This window comes from Argentina silus, assembly GCF_951799395.1.
Source record: "Argentina silus genome assembly, chromosome: 2".
NCBI classification, from domain to species: domain Eukaryota; kingdom Metazoa; phylum Chordata; class Actinopteri; order Argentiniformes; family Argentinidae; genus Argentina; species Argentina silus.
In genome coordinates, this window is record NC_139656.1 from 29,684,559 (window position 1) to 29,707,042 (window position 22,484).

Genomic DNA, 22,484 nt, shown 5'->3' on the forward strand with positions numbered 1-22,484 from the left:
TTTAACTACCTACTCTTTAGTATACGTAGTTTTAGTATATATATACTACTACGACATATCTTGCATGTCATCCCTCCTCTGTCATTGTTTTGGGTTTGGGTTGCTGAGATTCAAAGAAGTTCACAATCTATTCAGATGATGTATGTCGGCGCCTTGACCCCGCATGAAGGCTGAGTTGGATTCGAGGTTGGTGGCGTGCATCACAAGGTCTTTTTACCCCACACAGTCCTCACTCCCACACACTACAGGTCACTATGGCAAGGTGTCTGCATCTCAGCTCGCTCCTCTGCAACAGAGTGCTGAATTCACCCTGCGTCTCCAACAAAGGAGTGCGGACGCTGCGCATCAACGCCTGGGCCCGAAACAGCAGAGGCCGGGCTATCTGTACCCACTCTGCCCTTTACTCTGACTCACAGAATAACAGGTTTGTTATTTGGAACAGCTGCTTAAAGTACCCTATGATTTGTCAGTTGTTTTTAGTTTGCAATGAATTGGGGGGGGGGGGGGGGGGGGGTGTTGCAGAATTTATGTGTACTGGTGCTTCATTCCTGTTTGTTTTCACCTCGTCTGTGTGAATTAAATGAATGATGCTCCCATGTCTATTCATTTCATAGCTGTTGTCACCCAGAGCAACTGCCCAGAATAGCTTGTGTGTGACATTGGGTGACGATGTGATAACTGATGAAAAATTAGGATTCAGCCGGCTGAGTACAAATATATTCTAGACCTTGTTAAGCACAAGGAAAGGTTATGATTCAGCCGGCTGAGTACAAATATATTCTAGACCTTGTTAAGCACAAGGAAAGGTTATGATTCAGCCGGCTGAGTACAAATGTATTCTAGACCTTGTTAAGCACAAGGAAAGGTTATGATTCAGCCGGCTGAGTGCAAATGTATTCTAGACCTTGTTAAGCACAAGGAAAGGTTATGATTCAGCCGGCTGAGTGCAAATATATTCTAGACCTTGTTAAGCACAAGGAAAGGTTATGATTCAGCCGGCTGAGTGCAAATATATTCTAGACCTTGTTAAGCACAAGGAAAGGTTATGATTCAGCTGGCTGAGTGCAAATATATTCTAGACCTTGTTAAGCACAAGGAAAGGTTATGATTCAGCTGGCTGAATACAAATGTATTCTAGACCTTGTTAAGCACAAGGAAAGGTTATGATTCAGCTGGCTGAATACAAATGTATTCTAGACCTTGTTAAGCACAAGGAAAGGTTGTACAATATGAAAGAGAGAATATTTAATGAGGAATGACTATGAATGAGTAAATGCAAATGTTTTTCTGAGAAAATTAGATCACTTTGCTGTCACACATTGGCTAAAGCTATTTGTTTTTAAGGGATCAATTTCTCTGAGATGTCAGTGTTAAACCCATTCCTCCTTTCAATATAGATAATCTGATCTTTACAGCTTGCCTGGAGAAAAAATCATAATTCACTTTGTCAACCAAGATGGCATCAAAACCACCACTGCCGTAACTGAAGGAGAATCCCTGCTGGATGTTGTCGTCAACAAAAACGTGGACATAAGTGGTTTTGGTATGTAAACACAGCTAAATAAAGGGTTGGAGAAATGGTGAGTCAATCAATATCCAAGCAAACATGTCTCCCTGTATGTTGCCTTTACCGTGTTGAATTAAATCCATGTGGATGCTGTAGATGAACATTATAATTATGTGTATGCCTTATGTCCCTTCATATGTCTGTGTCTTCTTGCGTTCTTTTTGCCGACAGGTGCATGTGAGGGGACATTAGCATGCTCCACTTGTCACTTAATTTTTGATAAGAGCATTTACGAGAAGATGGAACCAATGGTGGATGAAGAGCTGGATATGCTGGACTTAGCCTATGGGCTTACTAAAATGTGAGTTAAATTATATATTTTTTCCTAGAATGATGATTTTCCGCACTAGGACAGAGTGCATGTGTCATGTAAAGCTGCTCCTAGCATGTCTTGATTTGTGGAAGTATTATGAGTGATTGCAAAATCATGACTCCAATAAAATAAACAGCAAAAACCCAACCTTTACTTCATTTATTCTAATCAGAATGCTTCCTATATCAATTATCAATGTAACAAACAAGTCATAGGTTATTGTTCATTAATATTGTACTGTAAAATAAAATATATATAATATTTAAGTGGTGCAAAATCTTTATCTATACTTCTGACCTCTATGAATTACTTGTTACCAAGGGCATTTTATGTGATGCCTACTGTATATGTTTTGTATTTTTCTCTTGCATACATTTTTTGCTGCAACAGAAAAGGACAATACATATTGTCCAAAGGTCTGTTGAATAGAGCATCTGTCTGACAACATCTCAACTCATCCTCACTGGCTGACAGGTCCCGTCTCGGGTGTCAGGTGACTGTCCAGAAGTGGATGGATGGCATGACTGTCCAAGTCCCACAGGAGGTGAGACGTGCCGTGGGATCCAAAGGCTGACAGTGATGATCCATTATGTGACCTGCCCCTCTCACCTACAAAGTCCACCACTCAAACACGTCCTGGCACATTTCAGATAATGAACACGCCTGAACAGGAACCTATTCCTTACACTACAAAAAACTTCTCTTAGCTTATTTTCTAAGTTTCTTGTGATTGTCACCTTTTCATGTAACCTTTGCATCACTATTGCATTTTCCCTACAATTGAGTGCTGTCAGCAGGACTCGACCAAAGTAAATGGTGTGACTGTGAACAACATCTGTGGCTTTGTGAGATACTGAAATAAAAATCCTTTGAGCAGTAGCTACTGTACTGCTCAAACCTCAGTTATCTTGACATTTATTACACTGCAATCTTGCCATCTAATGCAGCAGAGCCTGTGAATTTGAGTGCACTGCATTTAAGTATAAAATGAATTTCATACACTTCTCTCAGTGCTGACATTTACAGTGTTCACCCATATTTCCGGTGTCATTGCAATTAAGGGCAATCTGGGATTGGTAAAGAACATCCATTTTATTTTTTTACTTTTAAATGAATCATATGTAGACATTGATTCTTGAAGAACCTAACTTTATTTTTTGTTGTAAACAAACACTGCATAGCTTTAAAACATGGTTAAAATTGGTCAGTCCTTGCATCCATAGCTTTGTTTTTTTAATTTGAGGGTTGGTAGATTTCTCCAGCTCCATCCCTCAGCTGTTTACCAAACACGTGGTGGGGGTGACTGCTTTGTTGTTGTCTGAATCTCAGATTGCCCTTTAAAGCATGTATTTGACACAATAGCAAGAATAATTAAGAACTAACCAAAACCACAAGACCTTTACAAACTGTTTGTCCTTATTGCAATGTTATACCTATTTTTGTCCTCTCACACAATGTTATTGCGTATTTCCTATTTCCCAAACCAATGAATAAAATGCAATTAAATTAATAAAATGTTTTACGCATGGACTGAATCATTTACTTATGCATGTGGTGGGTTGACATCAAAATATTTTTGTTTTTGTAATCCTTTGGAAGCATTTGTGCATAACACCCTTTACCGTTAATAGGAGCAGAAGTGTAAAATGCATATTCAAAAGCCTTTTCCCTTCAGGTTCAAAACTGTTTATTTTTTAAGCAGTGCAATAAACATAGGGGGATACAGGTGTAAAACATATTAAAAAAATACATGTCCTTGTCAGTTTTACAAACAGCTTTTGTACAATGTTTATTTTGATATAAAGGTTCATACCTCATTTGATTCTTGTTCTTACTGTCCTAAAGTGGACACGAACATGCATAAAAACAAACAATGTTGTGCTGTAGTATTTTGTATGAAAAATGTGTTATCATGCGCTTAATATATCATCTTAATAAGATATGTAAATAAGGTGAGCTCACAAAGAAAACATAAATGCATGTGTAAGGTTTTTACTGTACTCACACCCCGTATCCTATAGCTTGCCTTACTGCATTTTTCCATTTTAATTTCTTATGGACAAAATAATCCCTATAATCTTTTGGACCCATCATGTCAAAGTCCCTCCATCATTTCCATGTCCTCATCCTGTAAAACCTGAATGATTGTCCCACATTCCGGCGGTTTTACCAAATGTCACTTATTATCCTGATTAGAACTCCCACGGAGGTTCTACTGGAGCAGGCTATAACACCTCATGCTGACCAGTTTGACATGCAAATTGGAACACTTTTACCATCACCAATGCTATTTCAGCTTCGCTTTCATCACGCGCCAATGTACTGTAAGCTGATTGCATTCTTTACTCATGTCCCATGCCTACCAATAACCCAAGACATCCCCTCAAGCAGAAAGAGATGCAATCAGTATACCAACAAAATTATTGATTCAACCCTACCCTATAATAACCAAATATGGAATGACATAGCACCCAGTATTTGATTTGCACAATCAGAGAAATGATTCCTCCCCATGTGATAGTTTTCCAGGGTTTTCTTTCGGTTCAGGCATTTTACTATGCCATTGCAGTTTACTGATAAGGAGCTCTTTCTCCATCGCTTTTGTGTTTGACTGGCAGCTCCTGCTGTCACCAGAGTTGAAGTATTCTCTGACAGTGTTTCTGACTGTTGCTGGTAGTTTTATTCTAATGGTGTGGCTGATGGTGCTTGCAGCCTTGCTATGGGTTTTGGTGGATGTCTGAGATGGGGGATTGCACCCAACCAAGTGTGCAGGGACCATATTGCTGTGGTCAGTGTCAGTTTGATCAGTTTTGTTGTCCTTGATGTTGACAGCCTGTCTGGTTGATACAGACTGCAGGACCAGTGGAGTGTTCTGGCCATAGAACACAGTCTGGGGTATGTGCACCTGCACTGTTTGGCTCAGCAGCTCCACATTGTCCCCATCCTCTCCCCCCCTGTTGGACACCAGACAGACCCCACACCCTTCCTCTGATCTTTCAGATTGTTTTTTCACAAGCACACGGTTAGAAGCGGTGTAAAAAGTGATTTTTGTCCTCTTCACCTCTTCTTTGTTGCTTGATGGGTTGTCTGTTTTCCTCAGCTGTATGTGTGTAATGGAGGTTTTCCGGCTCTGCTCCTTTGAGTCAGAAGTCTCCAACACTTCCTCCTTGTCGTGCAGCTGCTCCCCTCTCCAATCAGATCTCTGATTGCCAGCCAGATGAGGTTCAGAGTCAGAGCTGTGATCACATGGCTGATTGCTGCCTCTCAAATTGCAGTGGCTGTCAATCTGCAACAGACACATGTCTTTATTCTGAATGCTTATAGAATGACAATGCTCCTTGTCATGGATGTTACTGTCCTCCTCTCTCTCATCATACTCATTGTACCAGTCCAGATCCTCAGGTGCCTGGGCCACTGACGATGGGAACGTCATGCTCCAGTCCTTGGGGAACTTTTTCGGGGTGTCCGGTGTGAGGGGGCGTAAGCGTGCAGATGAACCAAACAGAAAAGGCAGGGAGTTGGCCTCATTGGGACAGGACAGAGAGTCAGAGCAGAAGGAGAAGGCGCTGTCTATGGAGCTTAGGGAGGAGGCGGAGGGCGAGGTGGCTGCTGAGGACAGGCTGGACAAACTGGACCTGTTGGACATGGCTAGCCGCTGGGCAGGGTGCCAGAACCGGGAGGTCACCTGGGGGGACCTCCAGAAAGCATACCTAGACCTGCTGCCGGCCAGCCTGGGGCTGCCATCTCCCTTCAGGCCCTTGGCTGGGAGTTTGTTTGTGTGCCGGCAGTGGTCTGCACTGCCGCACATCACAGCTGCATCACAACTTGACTGGCGGGCCACAGGGGTATGGAGCTGGCCGTGGGGAGGGGGAGAGCCCAGACACACACTGGGCTCTGAGGAGCAGCGGTCCCGGGCTGAGCAAAGGCTCTGGGTCCCCATTATGGAGCAGATAGAACCGCTGGAGAGGGAGGACATTAAATCTAGATTCCCACAGCTGTATGCGCTGTCGTCGTTCACGTTTTGCTTTTTCAAACTGTCGACGTCATCCAGAAGGCCAAATATCTTTTCCTCCTCTTTCAAGACCAGTTTTCTCAGAGGTAAGAATAATGATTCCCTCTCAGGAGTACCAATGCCTCCCTGCCTCTCCCAGTCCCAGTCTGAGGAATAGAACTGCTGGTAAGACTCTACTGGAAAATTAATAAGTCAAAGAAAGAATGCATGGTTACCATAAAAATGTTGAAATAGCATGGAGACATTCGAGACCTACATATGACATATTACATATTTTTTCAGTTTCACATATTATTTCAACATAGATCTTACCCATGACATCCTCCATAGTTCCTTGTCCACTCGTTGGTCCAGAAAAAATACTCTGAATGTCATCACCAAAAATGGCCGGGGTGTTTTCAATAAGAAGTTGGATAAGAGCTGCAACCTGGGCACATGAGACACAAAGAACACAGTTAGGTACAAAATGTTCACAAAGTAACAGCCAAGAAGGAGATCAGTGTTAACTGTCTGCTCATGAACAACAAATCAAAGCATCATGCCTCATGAGCTTAGTTCAACTGCCTTAACCCATTGGAAGACAAATTATAAGCATGGTACAAACCATTGTTTGTAATTGGAAACAAAAAACAAACTGTATAGCTTCAAAACATGGTTAAAACAATAATTTTGATCTCATGGATGGTCAGTCCTTACATTCATAGTTCTGTCCATGGATTTGAGAGTGGTTACATTTCACTAGCCCAATCCCTCTGCTGTTTACCAAAATAAGTGGCCGAGTGACTACTTTGTTGTTATTTAAATCCCAGGTTGTCCCTTTTAAAAGCCTTAATTTAACTGGCATTTCCTTTTTGTTTTAGCCTTTCCGGATGTTTCCGGAGCAGCCTTTACTGGAGATCTATAATTTAAATGTCCTCTTTGCTGTGTTTCACAGCAATGCAGCACTCAAAACTGCAGCAGATCAATGTTTAAATCAGTCAAAGTTCGATTTCAAATCCCCTGCAAGCAACATCATTAAATTACTCCATGTTGCCTCACAGCAATTACAGTGGGGGAAATAATTATTTGACCCCCCCTGATTTTGTTAGTTTGCCTGATTACAAAGAAATGAGCAGTCTATCATTTTTATGGTACTTTTATTTTAACAAATTGACTTTTTTTTTTTGATATTCTGTCTATTTGTTAAAATAAAAGTACCATAAAAATTATAGACCGCTCATTTCTTTGTAATCGGGCAAACTAACAAAATCAGCAGGGGATCAAATAATTATTTCCCCCACTGTATGAAAGAACTATGGGGGAATAGAATAATGACACGTGCAGCTTAAAAAAAAACATCCTCAAAATACCTACACAAGCAAATACATTGCTTTGGCAATTGTGACCTAAGGTGTTCAAAACAGTTTTTTAAATCAATTGCCATGAACCAATTCAAAACTAAAAACAAACCTGGATCTGACACTACATGGAACAGTTCCAGTTGTGGATGTGGCAAAATTGAGCCATTAATTTTTTAATTATTATTATTTTATTATTATTTTTATTCCAGATTAAAACTTGAGGGGTAGTATTCTTGTCGTGGGAGAGAATATCTGTGACTGTACCTTTTTTGTGGACAGACTCTCCTCCTCTGGCCCTGTGGGCATTGGGAGCCAGAGCATGTTGGGAGCGATGCAAAGGGCAAGGTTGAAAGCATTCATCTGGTTCTGCTGTGAGTGCTCCTGGATGTGGTAGAGGAGGGCGAACAAGTACCGTAGCAAGGTAACATTGTCACTTGGGAGCAGGTTCAATAGGCTGTGGATACACACACAGAAATAAGTAGGGTTGGGAGGCTGAGAGTGGGTGCCACCAGATTTATTAAATTAAAGCTTGTTATTAAGAATGTCACCGTTCTCATTTAAAAAAATAAAACCAAAAAAAGAATCATCCCTGATACTGTATGTAGCAGCTATCAGCTCCAGGCCACTATCAGTCTCTGTAGCAGCTAATGCGGAACAACAAATCAAGCTTTTGAGAAGAAGGGAGATACTCTCCCAACAAATCCTGAGGGGAGGTACGGTTCAGAATGAAATGTAGGAATCAAACGAAGAGGCTCCGAGGAATAATGATAACACATTTCCTGTGCGTGCATGTCCTTCCATTTCCGTTAATAGCACACCCAAGCCAGATGGTACAATTGGACAGCTGGCAGCACGTCATTTGCAACAGGCAACACGTCTGACATTTTGCAATAAATTATAGAGTAGCAATGTTACAAGTCAACCACATTGTAATTGTAGAAATGGTGAGGAACAGAAATTGATTCACAAAAATACAAATGTCATTGCAATTGTGCATGAGGCACATACAACATCGTCTACACTGTGAAACCACCAGAAGCAGAAAATGAATCAAACAAAACAGGAATTATGTAAAGGGCCAATAGTTTTTCCATATCATGTGACCTCTGGGTCATATTTGAATGTTAAAACCAAGGCTCTGAATCTTTCCTTATCAGGGTTAGGGTTAGAAAAACTCTTGAGTCGAATTATGCAACACAGAAACAGCGAACAGAAAAACAAAAACAGAATTTGGCACTTATTTGTATCTTACCAGCGATGACTGTGATGAATAGTTGATTTAGACACACAGTATGTACTTATAGTTAATTTAGACACACTTACTTTAGACATCTACTTATTGTAAGTTGCTCTGGATAACATCGTCTGCTAAATGACTAAAATGTAAAATGTGAAATGTAAGCAGAGATTAATTTCTCACCTCTTTATCATGTCAATCTTATCCTCAATAGGGTCAGCCCCCATGGCCAGCATCCACTTGTCATACAGACTAGTACAGAGCACACTTCCAGGGAGGTTGCGCAGAAAGTCCTGTTCATTCAAATACAATTTTGAAATATAGCATTCACTTTCAGCCTGAAGAAATGGTGCGTTCTTCTGGTGCATTTATTTAATTATACTTACAAAAAGTATACTTTATTGTCATGTAATTTAATCTGTATTTTAATATACTTACAAAAAGTATACTTTTACTGTCATGTTTTTAAATATGGATGGCAGTATACTGACAAAAACTATACTTTATTGTCATATCCTTAAATGTGTACATACTCCCATTTGTAATCCCATATACAATTATTTTTCATTTAGATAAATGAGAGAGTCCCTCAGTGTTAGGTAACCTGGTCCTTCAACTTTAATGCAGTTACACCTCTAATGAGATCAATTAGAGAATTAGACAAAATCAAAAGTCCGTTTTGGCAAGTAAATATCTTGCATGTCTTGGGCCATGAGTAAACCATCTCAGTGACAGCTTTGAACAAAAATATTTGTAGAATATCCAAAAAATATCCCAATAAAAAAAAAAAAGAAATTAAGTATGTTAATATACTTTTTGTATATCTTGTGTTATTACCTATTTTTGTTAACAATAACACGAACAGTTTGGTTATTTATCAGATTCAATGCTCATTTTGAGATGAGAGATTCAGATTCAATGCTCATTATGTATATACTTCGATTCCTGCTATCCCTCAATTATGCATTCAAACATTTAACAACCTACGCAGCATGTGGCAAGGGCTACACACCATCTCAGGCTTCAAAGGGAGACCTGTAGCTAGCTCTCTCCCGGACGAGCTGAATAGCTTCTACGCCCGCTTCGAGGATTCCAACGCCATCCCACCAGAGAGGACACACACCGCGGACAGCACTGCCAGCGCCCTGGTCATCATCGTAGCAGACGTACGCAGGCAGTTTGGGCGCATCAACATCCGCAAAGCGGCCGGACCAGACGGCATCCCAGGCCGGGTGATCAGAGTGTGCGCAGTGCAACTGGCTGGTGTGTTCACGGACATATTCAACCTCTCCCTCTCCACAGGAATAGTCCCCTCCTGCTTCAAGTCATCCGCCATTGTCCCAGTGCCGAAGAAGAACAAGGTAGCATGCCTAAACGACTGCCGCCCTGTTGCTCTCACTCCCATCGTGAGCAAATGCTTTGAGAGGCATGTTAAGGCCCAGATCTGCAGCATGCTCCCTCCAACCCTGGACCCTCACCAATTTGCCTACAGGCAAAACAGATCCACTGACCACGCCATCGCCACCGCACTCCACTCCGCCCTCACCCACCTGGGGAAGAGGAACACCTACGTGAGGATGCTGTTCGTTGATTACAGTTCAGCATTCAACACTATTGTCCCCTCCAGGCTCAACACCAAGCTGAGGAACCTAGGCCTCAACTCCGGCCTATGCGACTGGATACTGAACTTCCTGTCGGACCGATGACAGGTAGTGAGAATGGGCTCAAAGACCTCCCCCCCCCTGACCCTCAACACAGGAGCCCCCCAGGGCTGTGTCCTGAGTCCCCTCCTCTACTCCCTGTACACCCACGACTGCGTGGTCACTCATGGCTCCAACTCTGTGATCAAATTCGCTGATGACACCACAGTGATTGGCCTGATCACAGACGGCGTTGAGATGGCCTACAGGAGAGAGATCGACTGCCTGGCCCAGTCCAGCCAGGAGAACAACCTCTCTCTCAACACCGACAAGACCAAGGAGCTGGTGGTGGACTTCAGGAAGAAAGGCCTGGAACAGGACCCTATCACCATCAACGGGTCCGCAGTAGAGAGGGTCAACAGCTTCAAGTTCCTTGGCGTCCATATTTCCGACGACCTCACCTGGGATGAGCACACCAATCAGGTGGTGAAAATGGCTCAGAAGCGCCTCTTCCACCTCAGGCAGCTGAGGAAGGTTGGCATGGGGCCCAAGATCCTGCGTACCTTCTACAGGGGCACTACAGAGAGCATCCTGATGGGATGCATCACTGCCTGGCACGGCAACTGCACCGCCCTGCGCCGCCCTTTGTGCAGCGGCTATCTAACCATTCTGACTGGTGGCATTTGAAACATTGTAATTAGCTTTCACTAGTAGATTTGTATCTGTCCCATGTATTAGCATGTATTAGCATGTATTAGCATGTATTAGACCAGACATTTTACCCACCGACTGGAAGGTGAAATTGCAAAAGACGGACTTTAATGAGAACTGCTGCACATTCAAACGTCTAGACATTTCAATGCACTGCTTTATGTTACTACTACATTTTCTAGGGGCCTCCCGTTTACTTTTTTGTTTTTGTGGCGCAAAACATTTGCTATAAAAATGCTACATGTTCACACAGTACGTTTGAATGAAAACGGCTGAATGGCTCTTTCTGAAAATTGGCCTATATTTAGTCCGTCACCACTCAAGTAGAGTGCCAAAGCACCTTTGAGGGATACTAACAGTCAAAACAGCCTTTCAATGCAATGTCTAATGTGTCCTTTCAACTTCAGAGCACTTACAGTGATGACGGATGCAGCCACAAATACAGACTGTAATTGAATACTGCTGCCAGAGTTTAGTTTCTCCTTTAGCTCCCGGCAGGTTTTAGCATTGGCCGAGCGACGGAATATCCCGGTTGTTGTTGGGCCCTCATGGTAGAGCAGATACAGCATGTCCTAAGCAGAGAGAGAACAATATGATTAAGCGACCTCTAATGACATAAATATTCTTTTGTTAACCTTGCCATATTCTCTTATCTGGAAAGCACTTGCGTCAGATAATTGGATAGTTTATATGAAGTGTCACTCGAACTTGACAGAATTTGATTACGGTCAGTATAACCGTAGCCCCTTAGAACCACCACTGTGAAAGTTGTTTGTTAATTGCATGTTAACGCTTAATTAAACAAATTCCCCCTCGCTCTATTCATTCGATGTGTATGACCAGCAGGGGTATTTAACATTTTTGCACACAAATTAGATTAGATTAGATTCAACTTTATTGTCATTGTGCAGAGTACAAGTACAGAGACAACGAAATGCAGTTAGCGTCTAACCAGAAGTGCAAAATAGCAGAAAGTGCAATGAACAGTATATACAGGTAGTGCAATATATGAGCAGTAAGTAGTGCAGTATAGTATAAGTAGTGCAGTGTAAGCAGTATATGAGTAAGCAGTAGCATTATAAGCAGAATAAATAGGTTGCAGTATAAACAGTGTAGCAGCATATGAGCTGTATAGGTAATGCAGTATAGCAGTATATATGTATTAACAGTAACATTAAGGTAGATAGCAGAATAAATATAAATATGGAATGCCGTATGAACAGTATAAACAGGTATGTACAGATATGTGCAGTGTATTAACAGTAGTATTAAAGAAAATATAGGGATATGTGCATTATGAACAGTATAGACAGATTATGAACAGTATAGACAGATATGTACAGAAGAGCAGTGGTATTGAGTAAGAGCAGTGGTACAGTATAGTGCAATTGCCCGGGGGGGGGGGGGGGGGGGGGGGGTGCAGGGGTTGCAGAAACCCAATGAACCCATTGAAACCCAATGAATTGCTGTAAAAAAGATCCAATGCACATTTCCATAACCTCTATCTTGTGGAAAAAATAAAAAGCCGTCTTTAGGGCACAAACAACAAATTGTCCGCCTTTGATTTTCATTTCCATTCAGACTGGGTCTGAGTGGGGAATATTGAGCAGTCATTTCAATCTCACCATAATGGGTCTGGGTAGGTTTCCATGACGACATATGGAGGACAATGAATGGCCAAACAGCTTCTGGGAAGTGGCTGAGGAATCAGCATGTCGACCCGACTGGCCGACATGTCCTCTTCTCAGTGCCCAATCGATGAGAGACCTCTTTCTCTTGATGTGTCGTTGAGAGGAATCTATTGAAATAGATAATTCAATAGATGGTTCATAATGGTTGATAAATGAATGTTGTTGTATATAATGTATATGACATTTGAGTTGACCAGATGAAACTCTGGCCCAGCGGAGACTATGATTGATTAGACAGAGGACCTCAAGTCATACTGAAATACTTTTTTGACTGAGAATACAGTGTTCTTTTGGAAGAACTGCAAGAATCAATACATTTTTTAAACCCATTTTGGGGATTTTCTCAATTTGTCCATGTCAACTCAATGTGTTGAGTTATGTAAAACTGTATACAACCAACAAGTCATGGAACTTTTCAAACACTGTAATTAACCTAATTACAGGAAGCACATTCCGATAACGTCTGTACACATTCATGTGCTTGCGTGACAGGAAGTGATTTTACTATCTTCATTCTAAATAAGCCACTTCCATACAGAGGGTTAGCTCATTTATCTAGAAAGCATTCAACCAGATGGAGCACAGCAAATGTACTTGGGTATGTGGTATAATCAATTCATGACAGCTGTGCTCTCTGTCAGTGAATGTGAATAACAGATTCACCTGCTCTGCCATGAGCTCCTGCTGCAGCCTTCTGCCTGAGGATGAACCGTGGAACAGGAGCTTCTTTGAGGAGCTGGTCAAGGTAGAGCTTCCCATCGACAGTCGGGAGGTTATTTATGACCGCAGTACCCTGACCGTCACCTTCCTTCAGGCAGTTCAGGATGATACTGAAGGGATGCTCGTGACCTGTCAGACATAACAGATGGATCAGATATCAGATGGAAATGAGACCAGGAGAATGTATTCAGGACTGGGTTCGACAGTGCCGTGACTCTCCCGACCAAACATAATAACTCATATTGTCTATGACCAGAAGACACCAAGAATGAGTAGTATAGAGACAAAACTGGGTCATACTTGGTTCCTGACTGAACCTTTCTGTTGGTGAAGGTAAGCCCTTGACCGGGCAGACACATCAGGACATAACCCAAGTGTGCCTCCTTCCTGATTCAGTTTAGAAGCATGTTTTTTACTGTCCCATTTCCTCACCAATAAGGGGGTATGGGGCTTCCTCCTTCCCTGAGACAACCCAGAGACGGTAGTCAGTGGGCCTTCCCTGTGGGAAAAGACGGGGGACATTATGCTAAGGAGGAGAAAAGGAAACAAAGAGATATCTGCAACCCCAGGCATGGTAAAAGACAGGAAATACCATTGGAGAGCACAACACATTGTCAATCACTCTTCTATTACAGGTTCCTGTGATAATCCCCCACTGAGCTGGATCTCTGTGAGTAACCAGTGGAAGTGGAGGATCACATTTCATGATTATGTCTTTGAAATGTGGATCTGTATATAGATCCACATTTCAAAGACATAATCATGAAATGTGATGCTCTAAGTAACTACGGAATGAGGGACTGTAGACAGATTTGGTGAGAGACAGTCATGTGCTATCTTACTGTTTACATGTGTTTACATATGGCTGATATAAAGACAGTGATGTTTGATCTTCCGTTGTGAATGGTGATCAATTCCCCCCTCTCTCAGCCCCGAACACCTATTTACAGTTGAATGAGCATGCCTGGAGGATGTCCTGAGGATATCGTGCCTCGTCTGTTGATTGTAAATTCCTATGTTATTGTAATGTATATAGTAGGCCAATAGGCCTCTCCCATTGATGTCTCCGATGTTCTATTGTTGGGATGCTATTTACGGACAAGAACAGCAATGCATTCTTTGCGTTAGGCCTGTGATGGGCACAATTCTCTTGTGTGTCCATGACACACATAGCGTTAGACTTGGTGGTTAAACTTCCATTCGTTTACAGGTTGTTTATTTTGTATCTATCTTTGAAACTATTAAATGTTAATGGTTAATTTGTTGATACTCTCATTCTTCCTATGTGCCTCAATGTGATGTTGTGCACTACATAAAGGTTCTGTTAAAACAGCACAACATAATCGTGACCAGGTTATCACATAGAGTTCACATCATGTGTAAACTCCTCACAATTAATTTTAACTCACGCATGGTCATAGCATATTGGAATTCTTACTGTAACGTTAGGATCCGCTATGATTGAGTGTCTGTCACACAGTGATGAGCATATTAATATCAATCATTATTAGTCATAACATATCTTTTGGAGTCAGATATAACGTACTGTAATGTTAACTCGTGTTAGTTGGTCATGTGACCACTAGTGTGTAGTGAGTCCGCTTTATCATGTCCATAACCGTCTGAAGTTTAGTGGGGAATACATGTAGGTTCTTTATTCCCAGCAAACATTTGATGTTAAATCAATAACTTTAACATCAACACACCAGGCACATATATGGCTGATATGTCTGGGGAATATGTGTATTAATGTCTTTGGATCAATAAAGATAATTGCATGTTTGGGTTAATGATGTATGACTGGATTGTGGTAGAAAGGAGACGTGTGTGGGTGGGTGTGTGTATGAGAGCTGAGTTGTTAGGGCTGGTGTAAAGGAGCATGCTTAGCGTAGGATGTTTGACTGGGTGTGGGTGGAGGCTATAGAATATACGTATGGGGAATATGATGCACAGACATACACCATACTGTATAACTACAGCAGTTGGTAGCCACCACTCACTGAGAGTCCCATCTGTTGGGTGACGATCCGAATGACTTGGTCAGCATCATCCTTATTGTCCACATTCACAGTTGCCTATATTGAAGTAAAACATAAACAATGTTAAAAAAATAAAAAATAAATTTGAACAGATTGCATCAACAAAACAAAAAATATTCATTTAGGGAAAATAATGAAAGGATTATTCCAGTATTAGTAGTGATAGCTGAGCAAATACTAGTTCTTACCATTGCACTGTTTCCAATGTCCATTTGAACAACTTTCATGTTGACATTACAAGGATATTCCACTTCTTTGGATTTATCGATGTGCCTGTGACACAGTACAGAAAGAACATACAGTACTCTGTGGAAAACATGTACACTATACACTGTATCAACTCTGGCGTCACATTTGTACATAGTTTTGTTTAGCTGTGCGGGTTAATATTATTGTATTGTGCCAGGGGGAATTGTACCATGTAGTACAATTAGGTGTAGGTGTATTGTGTATGGTATTTCATGCCTTACCATTGTAAAGCTGAAAGCCACTTCTCTTTTGCCTGTGACGAGCTTACAGGAAAGAAAAAAATGTCCTCTGTAACACATTTTTATGTACACCTCACAACTGAGCATTCAAATGGGTTGGGGTTAGGGTTAGGGTCAGGGTTAGTACTGTATGATGTACTGTATGATATTAGCTTTACTAAGAAATGTCTCTACAGGGAGAGATGACATCATGTACTTGGGCAACAAGATGTCGTATAAACCATCTTATGGCGGTCTAACTAAATGGTAATTCTATGCATCTGTAATATTGTAAATATAGAATGTCTAAAGGTAGAGAGGAGAGACAACTATGAAATACCCAAGAGTCACCACGTAGTTGGTGATTGGCCATCCAATGACGAAGGAGTTCTTTGAGCTCAGTTTCCTTTCTGCAACCTCCTCCATGCAGGAGGCCAACCACATTTCACACAGCCTCACCCTCTCCTTCAGTTTGAGGCTTGAGGAAGACCTGGTTAACAGAGAAAATGCAATGACAGTTATTGGCACCAATCCACAAAGAAAACAGTCCATTTTGTGATTTCTAAATGTCACTCTGTACTTTCAGGGCAAAACCAATATGTCACTGTGAGATGCTATTTCCATTCACAGTGAAGGTGGACATTCTTGTCAGAGTGCAGCCACTTTGATCACTCACTTTGATTTAGCGATGATGAGTTTGTCGCTGAAGAGGAAGAGGTGTCTCTCCTGGGTCTGGAGGCCAGTGCTGAGCTGCACACGCTCCTCCAGGACACATTCTGAGCTGTGGGATATCAGACTCTGGATCAGCCCTGCTCTTTGGGATGAGACTGGGACACCATCCCTAGAGATAAAAACCACACCACGAAGAGGGTATCAGAACAGCGTATGAGTTGCTATGATATCAGTGCAGAGTCAGCCTCTCCATCAAGTCCTCTTCAAAGAGAATGTATGGGCTGGGATGGTATCACATGGTATGGTATGGCATATGGGGACAAAGAACATTTTCGGGTGAAAAGCCTAGAAGGAGTCTTCAATCTCTTGATAGTGTCAATCATGAAATATGTATAAAATAATATCTTTTAGACTAAAAATAGCTACTTGAAAATGAAAGCTACAGTTTGTGGGCCCTGTAATGTTGCCTCTGAGATGGAAAGAAAATATCAGTGGATATCAAGTTGATGTGACATTAATGACAGTAAAGGTTGTTATGGAACCAGTAAACAGTGTGCTGTAAATATACAGGTGTTTTTCCAATTATGATAATCTTGCATAACTGTACAGTACGTCATTTTAAAAGCTGCAAAAACTGCTATCTATAAGAACCCCTCTATTTACTCTCGCTCAAAAGGCTATCCAAGTTTCGACACTTACAGTAATTGATTCTAGCACCTCAGTACATTGCTGAATGCCTTCATTTGTGTGTCACTGGGAGACAGAACTAAGGACATCCTGTAGAGGCAATCCAGGCATAAAGAATGAAGTGTGGATCAGTATTCCTCTGTTTCTTAAATGGTTTTAAAGTAAAAGTTGAAAAGGTAGACAGAGACTAAATTCTTTTAGTTATTTGCAAGGGCTGAACCGAGATGGCAAGAGCCCCACAGGCCATATTTCACAGGGGTTGTTTATGTTACCCTGCACTATTTAGCTGCTGTTACCATGATAGAGCAGCTCTGAGGCCAAATAAAGGCAGGAATTCCTTGGAGATGGCAGCGCTACAGACCTTGGGACTGTAGTGTGCCGTGTTATGCGTCATTGAGGCTGTGAGCTTGAGCAGGGCTAGGGGGAGAGAGGAGGGTCAAACACTGAAAAATGATAGCCACCGCAGTTCAAGGGCAGAGTAAACATCATCGGCTGAAGCTAAAAGGATATAATTGAGAAAAGACAAATCGGTGCACAGAATTCTTTCATTTCGCATCCACACATTTATACCTGTAAGAGTATATATTTCTGATCCGGTGCTTTCCCTGAAAAGATGAGTCAGAGGCCTGTACAAAGCTGACAGGAGTAGGAATGTGTTACACCGCAGTACAATAACAGTTGGTGGAAACAATTTAAATATTGGTTTTCCTGTCAGATGTTCCATAACTTGACAGTCTGAAATCACAAGTCACGGACGTGAGAGAAATGAGGTTGTTGATACAAACAGCATGAGCAAAGAAGTGTGTGACAAAACACGGGCAGAGGGAGAGATGAGGAACCAGCACTTAATCTGCCTGACCTGTTGTGGCCCTTTGGTTTGCTGAAAGCCTTCGTGATGGCTGACTGGCCCGAATGTCTTCGTTGAAGTGTTGTCTTCATTTTCTGTAAATAGACATTGATTCTCCCATTAGAAATCAGCGCTTTTTCACTGCTTGCAATATTAATATTATTATTTTGAAGCTATTTTGAAGCATTGATTGTTTAAAAAGTCTCCAATGACAACCAAAAAACATAAAGAATCCTCAGAGTGTGTCACGATAAATTGAGAGTCATCGGCTACTAAGCTCTTTAAAGCATTATGTCATCAAAATCTATGGGTACAGTATATATGATTAATTAAAAATAACTGGCTACAGGAAAGAAGTAGCATCTTTAAATAGCTGATTATTTCAAGTGAAAATATCACATTTGTTGAAATCAAAATCTTAAAAGCTCTTTAGAAGTTCGATAGAGACTGGTTAGTCTGTTTACATACAGTGCCTTCAGAAAGTGCCTTCAGACCCCTTCACTTTTTCCACTTTTTGTTGTGTTATAGACTCCATTTAAAATGGATTAAATGAAAGAATTTGCCATCAATCAATTTGCCATCAATCAACATACAATACCCCAGAATGACAAAGCGAAAACAGGTTTTTAGAAATTTCAGTAAATTTATTAAAATTGAAATACAGAAATACCTCATGTGCATAAGTATTCAGACCCTTTGCTATGACACTCTTAAAATGAGCTAAAATGTAAAAATGTCATCAACAAATCACTTAATAAGTTGAATTGAGTCCATCTTAATGCAAGGATAATAGTTCATGTAATTTTGGAATTAATATCTTAGTTTTTATAGGGTCTCTGATTTGCATAGGAATCAATTACACACTGTGTGGATCAGGTTGTCATTACAAACTGAGCAAATGGAGAGGAACAAAACTGCTCAAGAATGTGAGCCTGAGGCCTGGGGAGACTTACAAAAATCTACAAAGATGAATGGTGGAGAGGAAAAAGGACAGTCAATGGGACAACAAAGTCACTCTACAAAATTGGTCGATAACCAAGTGGTTAGCTAATTTGAATAGTGTCATAGCAAAGGGTATGAATACTTATGTACATGAGTTATTTCTGTATTTCAATTTTAATAAATTTACTGGAATTTTCAAAAAACGTGTTTACGCTTTGTCACTCTGGGGTATTATGTGTGGATTGATGGCAAATTATTTTAAGTTAATCCATTTAAAATTGAGTCTATAACACAACAAAATGTGGAAAAAGTGAGTCTGAATACTTTCCGATGGCACTGTACATAGTCAGCCATTTCTTTTTCACCCTCTCAGTGTCTCATAGCACAGTTTTGGAAAAAGGCATATGGATTGGTACATCTGTTTCCTGCTTGTGTTGGGCAGCTGTGGAGAAGAGGAAGCCCACTCCATCCCGTCAGTATTATTAACCTATGGTGATAGAGCAACGGAAGGCTGCAGGGTCTCCAAAATAAACTCAAATGATCACAACATCAATCTTTGTGGTCCGATCCATCAGTCATTTACCTCAATGCAATGCAACCAATCTGAAGTTTTTATTTTAATTTTATTCTCTATTCTCTAACATATATGCATTTGCCTCGGGGGCACTTGGGCTAATCCTCTTGGGGAACATCCTTCGATCCTAAGGCACAGTCAAGAGCTTTACAGTGAAGACAAAGATCCCTGCAGAGTGGTAATTCCATTTAGTGACTCCATCTGAGCATTGACGGGTGACACTTCTACCACTAAACAAAATAAACATGAGGTAATATAGTTGTTGTTGATATCAAAATACGAGCATAATTTACCTCATGTGTTATTACACAGCACCATTGCTCTGTGTGCAAACAAAATGGAATACAAATAAGTCCATGCAGCACTGTTAGAACTGTATGAGTTCATACCACACAATATATCAATATTTGTTGTAATGTTCCAATGAGTCTCATGTACTAGACATCAACACCTTATATGGTAGGAGTTGATGTTTCTTTTAATTATTTGAAATGCAAAATGTAATGACTATAATATGTGCCAATCATATGAAGTTGTGCAGACCAACAGCTTGTTACTTCATTGTATTCAACTCATCATATAGAAAGGTATCTGCAGCTGCCAGTATGGTTCATGTCTTTATTGTCATAATTTGAGCAGACAGCCCAATTATTAATTTTTCAATAATAATATATACATTTTTAATATGTTTTTATTTTTTAGACAGAATTATGAATGCAGGTGCATGCCTGCATTATTCACACCAACACATGCATGTGCAAACAACTTGAACTGAGAACACACAGTGCCATGACAATTTATGATAATAAATCATAATGGGTACTTGCCTTTTCTTTTTCTGGAATCCTTGACTCATCGCTGTTTACTTTGGAGTGGGGGCCAACACTTTGTTGAGGGGTCATTGTAGGCTCAGCAAATTACAAACAAAAATCAACATACTGTAATGTCCCGGTGCACTGCAGTGCTGCTATCCTATGCCACAGAGGAAAAGGATTTTTCCAAACTTTTCTCAGAGAACGTTTCTCAGAGAGAGATAGTGAGCAATCACAGCCAGTTGATGTTACCAAATAATGGGTTTGTGCTAAAAGCACTTTACAGTGGTACTGCCAGAGGCACCCTTTTCCTGCCTACTCCCAAATCCCATTGCTCTCTAGGTTGGGCCTCTTTCCTCCTCCCTGACTAAATAAGGATATTCCAGCCCCGTCTCCTCAAACAGTAGCCCCTGTGCAGCACACTTAGGAAAATGGTATGGACCTTCTCAGGTTACAGTTCATTCCCAAGTCTTCACCCAGGGGGCACTAAGGAGTGTGTTGTCTTTAACAGTGAAACTGACCTCCTCCTGGTACTGGAGGTTTGTGCAATTTGAAGTGCCAGCAATGGAACTACAGAATACATAGTTGTAGTTTACATTTTACATTTACATTTATGGCATTTAGCAGATGCCTTTATCCAAAGCGAATTACAACAAATACATTTGTCCAAGTAAGTGAATCATCTATCCATCAGTCATCATAAGAAAAAGTAAGAAAAAGAGCCCTGGGGCATCCCAGTGGTGTGTCGAATGCAGCAGACAGATGCAGAAGAATGAGAACAGAGGAGAGGGAGGAAGCTCAAGCAGAGTGGAGGGCCTCCGTGACAGTAAGGAGAGCAGTCTCAGTGGAGTGCCCAGCCTTGCTCATTCCTGCTCAGAGAGGAATTGATTATGGTGGTAAGGAATGGAAGGTCTTTGGAGATGGATTGGAGAAAGGGGGAGGGGATAGGATCGAGGTGGCAGGTGGTTGCTAATACATTTGGGATTCAGTGGTGAAGCCTGTTCTTCAGTCTAAGTAAGTTTGTTTAATCTTGTTTAAATTCAGTGTGTTGTTGGTAGCTTGTGTATTTTGCTGTGGCTATCCTGCCTTAAGCTCTGGGACATAGTTTCTATTGAAAGCCATCTGTTTTAAACCAATTGCTGTCAATCTCCAGTGGGAGGGTCAGGAGGCTGTCACAGAGGCTGTCGCTCTACGACCGTCACGATAGAAATGCAGATTCTGTAATTGCTGATGACTAGCAGGGTAGCAGCCCCTCCCACCTAACGATCAGTTAATGACCAGACAGGTGTCACCACTCAATCCCAAATGTATTAGTCCTGGTTCAAGGTGAGCAGGAGTTAAAATAACTTGCAGAATAGGCCCTCCCACTGGAGATTAACAGCAATTGACACAGTAAAATACAGCAAAGTTACCAGCAACACACTGACTTTAAACAAGATTAAATTAACTTACTTAAACTGGAGAACAGGCTTCACCACTCAATCCTAAATGTATTCGTTTATAAACTAAACAACCTTAAAGGAACATTTCACTGATTGTCACCACGACTCAACAAGTTATTAGTGGTCTTTGTTGTCTAAATAGCTAAGAAAAATTAAATAATTTAAACAAAGAAGTGAGAAAATAGCCAATTATTGGACCAGGAAGTAATATGTCCAAATGATTAAGTCCTACGTGTCCAGCTACGGGAGTGTGTCTAAGATAAGATGCATGTTTGTAAACACAATTGATAGATTTATGTGCTAGCATGGTGCTTATTGATGTAAACAAACCAGGCAGTTGCTAATTCGGAAATGATAACTTCACTCTTCCTTGATTTAAAAAAAAACATGTGATTACCCCCAAATACGCCACTCAGGGTAAAATATTCAAACTAGCGATACCTAGTTTTTGATCTACAAAGCTGTTTTCACATGCTCACAAGTTCGTAAGGTTATCTGGACAATGATTTTAAGGTCACAAATCTGTGAAGTGTCCCTTAAGGGCTGGTTTCCCGGACACAACCAAGACTAAAAAGCATCTTTGATGGAGATTCTCCATTGAAAATACGGTAAGATTTAGGTCAGAGCTTGGCATAATTTGTGTCCAGAAACCACTTAAAACGGTATAAAAAATATGTAACAGGATATTTACAATAAAGCTAACAAGTCTAATGCATTATGTTGTGTTGTCATAAGCACATTTGCCCGTCTTATCATATCTTAGTACCATCA

At 41.0% G+C, this 22,484-nt stretch overlaps 2 protein-coding genes across 5 annotated transcripts; one reads left to right on the top strand and one right to left on the bottom strand.

Annotated features, from left to right (window-relative positions):
• Window positions 1-254: 254 nt before the first annotated feature.
• On the top strand, window positions 255-2,747 carry fdx1b (ferredoxin 1b; the record flags this gene model as incomplete). The annotated part of the gene is made up of 4 exons (XM_083665306.1): window positions 255-424; window positions 1,416-1,543; window positions 1,739-1,868; window positions 2,355-2,747. The coding sequence occupies 4 exons, from the start codon at window positions 255-257 to the stop codon at window positions 2,452-2,454; spliced, it is 528 nt and encodes a 175-aa protein (XP_083521432.1). The 3' UTR covers window positions 2,455-2,747.
• A 1,155-nt stretch (window positions 2,748-3,902) lies between these two features.
• arhgap20b (Rho GTPase activating protein 20b) lies at window positions 3,903-20,511 on the bottom strand. 4 transcript variants are annotated; one of them, XM_083688012.1, is made up of 15 exons: window positions 20,287-20,511; window positions 17,956-18,038; window positions 16,414-16,578; window positions 16,078-16,227; window positions 15,741-15,782; window positions 15,459-15,543; window positions 15,232-15,306; window positions 13,664-13,730; window positions 13,175-13,360; window positions 12,446-12,618; window positions 11,237-11,392; window positions 8,653-8,762; window positions 7,497-7,686; window positions 6,205-6,319; window positions 3,903-6,038 (listed from the first exon to the last, which is right to left on the bottom strand). In XM_083688012.1, exons 1-15 carry the CDS (start codon window positions 20,359-20,361, stop codon window positions 4,372-4,374), a joined length of 3,339 nt encoding a protein of 1,112 aa, XP_083544138.1. In that variant the 5' UTR covers window positions 20,362-20,511; the 3' UTR covers window positions 3,903-4,371. The 4 variants fall into 4 exon arrangements, with proteins under 4 accessions (XP_083544138.1, XP_083544137.1, XP_083544136.1 ...); XM_083688011.1 differs by having other exon boundaries at window positions 3,903-6,065; XM_083688010.1 differs by having other exon boundaries at window positions 3,903-6,068.
• Window positions 20,512-22,484: the final 1,973 nt, after the last annotated feature.

Coding starts and splice junctions, on each gene's coding strand:
- arhgap20b (XM_083688010.1), bottom strand. CDS start 20,361: ATGACCCCTCAACAAAGTGTTGGCCCCCACTCCAAAGTAAACAGCGAT. Junction 15,783..16,077: donor AACTACGTGGTGACTCTTGG/GTATTTCATAGT, acceptor CTTTCCTGTAAG/CTCGTCACAGGCAAAAGAGA. Junction 8,763..11,236: donor TGGCTGCATCCGTCATCACT/GTAAGTGCTCTG, acceptor TTGAATGAACAG/GACTTTCTGCGCAACCTCCC.